Source organism: Penaeus monodon, chromosome 25, assembly GCF_015228065.2.
Source record: "Penaeus monodon isolate SGIC_2016 chromosome 25, NSTDA_Pmon_1, whole genome shotgun sequence".
Taxonomy (NCBI): Eukaryota; Metazoa; Arthropoda; class Malacostraca; order Decapoda; family Penaeidae; genus Penaeus; species Penaeus monodon.
Window position 1 is genome coordinate 18036560 of NC_051410.1, and position 4275 is coordinate 18040834.

The window sequence follows — 4275 nt, forward strand, 5'->3', positions numbered from 1 at the left end:
ATGGTTACGCTAAATTTAAAAAGACCCATGGTTCATTTAGATTGTAGTTTCACCTGTTCTCTCTTCCTATTGATCTCCCTCTCCTCCCCGCCAGACCGGCTGGTGGGCGCGCTCGGGGGACACGGGGCTGACCGCGTCGACCTCTCCGACCCCGCCTGGCAAGTGGTGTCCCAGCTCCTCGTGCCCGTCGCTGTCAACGGCTTCCAGTCCGCGAACCTCCGACCCGATGACTACTACTCGCACCGGGAAGAGATATCGACGACCCCTTCGACTGAGACGCCAACGTCGCCTCCATTGCCGTCGCCTGCGCCGCCTACAGACGTCCCTGTTACTTCTAGGATTGCACTGACGACGCTGTCCGACGAACCCAGTTTCCTATCCAGACCGATCCCGATGTCGATTTTGCAGAGTCTCGGTTTCAGTGGCAGCGCGCAGTTGCTTGTCGAGACACCGACTGAATCACAAGCAGAGGAGAGCGAAGCAGAGCCAGCCGCAACGGAGTCACCGAACGCCGTACAGCCAACACAAGCCCTGGCGCTACATTGAAAGAGGGTGATTTCGAGACGCAGCCGAGGCCGACCGTCGGCACAGCAGAAGGGCTGCAGGAACCTAGCGAAGGAACTCATCAGAGCATTGAGGAAAGCTCTGTTGACATGGAAGACATTGGCATTCCCGAAGATTATACTATGACATTGTCGAAGAATGACACAGACGTGACTACTGACTTCGAGGGTACTACCATGCCCTTTTTTGGTACTACCATACCCTATGACAACATCACCGAGAGCATATATACTGACGTACCTGACAACAGTAGCTCCAAGATGCTGAGTGTGATTCCGACTGACGTCTATACGGAAACGACGGCTGGGCACCTCATTACCAGCGCCTCTGCTGACGACAGCGACATGACCACTGAATATACTAACGGTCCAAACATAGCCGCTGGATTTTCTAACACAGCCACTGAATATACTAATGCACCCAACAATACCACTGACTTCAATAACACGCCCAGCATAGCCACTGAGTATACTGACAAACCCAGTATGTCCACTGGGTATACTGAAACACCCAGCATATCTACTGAGTATACTGAAACACCCAGTATATCCACTGAGTATACTGAAACACCCAGTATATCCACTGAGTATACTGACTCACCCAGCATGTCCACTGAGTATACTGAAACACCCAGTATGTCCACTGAGTATACTGAAACACCCAGCATAGCCACTGAGTATACTGACACACCCAGCATAGCCACTAGTATACTGAAACACCCAGTGTGTCCACTGAGTATACTGACACACCCAGCATAGCTACTGAGTATACTGACACACCCAGTATGTCCACTGAGTATACTGACACACCCAGCATAGCCACTGAGTATACTGACACACCCAGCATAGCCACTGAGTATACTGACACACCCAGTGTGTCCACTGAGTATACTGACACACCCAGCATAGCCACTGAGTATACTGACACACCAAACATATCCACTGAGTATACTAACACACCCAGCTCAGCCACAGACATTACTTCCGCTAGCAAAATGTTATCTGATTTACCCAGTGCTACCAATTTCTATACAGATATATTAACTAAATTCACTGATATAGCCGGTATTTTCTCCACAAGTGCCTATACCGACGAATACTCTGAATATACTAATGAATATGACAACACGCCCCATGACAGCACCGTCCTATCAACTGACACGACTACATATATGAGCAGAGAAACTCCATATTCGGCTCCTCAAACTAACAGCGTCACAGAAAATTTCAACATGGTGGCAGAGCAGGCCAGTATAACCACAGAAGTTCCCAGTGCATCCACAGAAAGCACGGCCATGATAAAAAACCGTGATATATCCCCAGAAGAAAACTCTAAGGTAAACGGGGAACACGAAAGAATCAGAGAAAATGCTGGAACAACTACAGAGGACTTTACTATGGTGTCAACAGACTTGGGTGTATCTACTGACTCTGCAGACGGTTTCGACTTACGTAAAGAAATATTAGGTGTGACCCATGGATTTGGCACGACTGCTGAAAGCTATGATATTTCCGGTACCTACGAGATAGAAGCAGATGTCCCTGATGTAACAACTCAGCGCGACCACATGTCCACCGTAATAGATAATTTAATTACTGATGATTACAATGATAAGACGACAGAAAACCTAGAGCTACCAAGTGACGCCACTGATAATCCCATCGCCAACATAGTTATAACTATTAATATCCTTACAGATACCATGGATACCTCTACTGAGAAAACTATGCACAACATAGTTAGAGGAACTAATACATCTGAAGACAATGCAATAATTACCACCGTTGAACCAACCATGCCCATAAACACGAACAGAATCACCATGACCCCCAGCTATATAGAAATGACCACAGAAAACATAAGTTCAATTAGTGAAAGCATAATCTATACTTCAGAACCAACCGTAGCGTTTCATCATCCCAGTGAGTCGGATATTTACGATAATGAGGGAGCCAAAACTCCCAACGATGCCATGGCTTATTCATCGGAATCTTTCGCTGAGGTGACCACGCCCCGAGGGCAGGCAACCGCGTCCATGAAATGGGAAGGAGTGCGTGATGAACCGGGGTCGAAGGATCCGTTGGGCCAGGGAGAAGGCGCGTTTGGCCAAGAGGAAGAGGAAAAGCCTTCATTTAATGCAGTCCTTACCCCGCCACCCTCTACGGAAAGGATTAACCCGGATGTGTTTTCCAGTCTGTTCTTCCCCGGCAATCCTCAGGACTCACAGGCTCCGGCCAAGGGCACCATCGTCGACTTGTTCGATATCAGAAACCCTCTTCGACCTGCCATTCGACCGCCTTTCCCCGACCTCTTCGGCCTCGACGGGCCTCTCCTGCGACCTGACCTCCAGCTGGTGTCTTGCGACGACGGGAACAACGAGTGCATCCACTGGGCGCGCGGGGGAGGCTGCGCGTGCGCCCCCGGCCGAGCCCGACGCCAGTGCGAGTGGCAGATGTACGTCCAGGAAACGTGTCCTTGGTCCTGTGGCCTTTGTCCCTGAGGACCGTCGCCTTTTTGCACATATATATTTACTCTTTTATGTAATGCTGTGATTGAATCATTATCTCTTATAATGAAATACCCTTAAGTGCTGTGAAATTATAACAAATGAGTGTAAAATATCTTAGGTCAGCATTTTGACTCTTCGTCATTTTTATTTGTTGTCTCCTGATAGTATAATATTTCACCTAAAAGGCTGGTCTTAGTAAATCTAATTCAGACTATGTATTTAGAAAGCCATTCGGCGGATAAGATGTAAATAAAATTTCTGACACAATATTTCTTTTATTAATGAAATCTACATTAAAAGATTTAAACAACGGAAGCCTACCACACTGACAACTAGTTAATAAATATATGGTATGAGTAACAATCTTTATAGAAAAGTATGTGTATATTTACGTTTGAGAGTGCAGCTTTAAAGGTGACAAACTAATCCTAATCTGACAATCAAAGGCAATGATCATTATAATCAAACACGACAATTCACTGCTGCGAAACGATCACATAAGGCATTATAATTCTACTGTTAGCCCTTTCCTCTCGGAGCGTCACAGAGAGAGAGGAAATAGAAGGCAAGCTGATGAAAAAGAAAAAATCGGAAACATATCTACAAAATGTGCAGAAGTTTTTATTCGTTATTTAACTTTCGGGAGAGCCGTGTGATGGACACCACGAGAGTATGCACTTTCTACGAAACTATAGAAAAATGGTCATTGTGAAAAAGAGACAATAAATGGAATTAACAAGCACAGAACAAAGAGATCACATTGCAATTAACATTCTTTTTACATTTAACTGCTTGTCCAGGTTAAAGTAATTCTACTCTTTCGATTACGACACTGCACGGGGTCAAAACTACATTTATATGTATATATGTAACTATGTATTTTATACGTTATACGTTTATACGTTTGCATATACATTTCTACGTGTGTGTGAAGTTATACTGGTTGTCTGTTTTTTAATTATTAAATTCTATCTGGCCGATGCATAACCAAATGCAAAATGCATCTGACAAGTGAACTTTAACAAGGGCAAAAACTCCACGAAAAGGAGACCTATGACAAAAATCCAGCGGGACACCAGAGCACATCAGAAATAGGACGAAGTCTCGGTGCGCGCGCGGGGGAGGGTGTCTGAGTCCCGCAGGTTGTGTGTCCTGGGGTAGTCGTCCCTCCGGCTGTAGGTGTCTTCATATCTGAGGTCGTA

General features: G+C 45.8%; 2 protein-coding genes across 2 annotated transcripts in view; one reads left to right on the plus strand and one right to left on the minus strand.

Moving 5' to 3' along the window:
* The first annotated feature begins 393 nt into the window (after window positions 1-393).
* On the plus strand, window positions 394-3536 carry LOC119589091 (galactose-specific cell agglutination protein gsf2-like). Its single transcript, XM_037937667.1, is given in 3 exon segments — window positions 394-538; window positions 541-1266; window positions 1269-3536. Coding segments are annotated over 3 exon segments (2667 nt in total). The 3' UTR covers window positions 3065-3536.
* Window positions 3336-4275, minus strand: part of LOC119589092 — a gene marked incomplete at its 5' end in the record, with an annotated part of 9180 nt that continues 8240 nt past the window's right edge. The window contains 1 exon segment of the mRNA XM_037937668.1: window positions 3336-3962.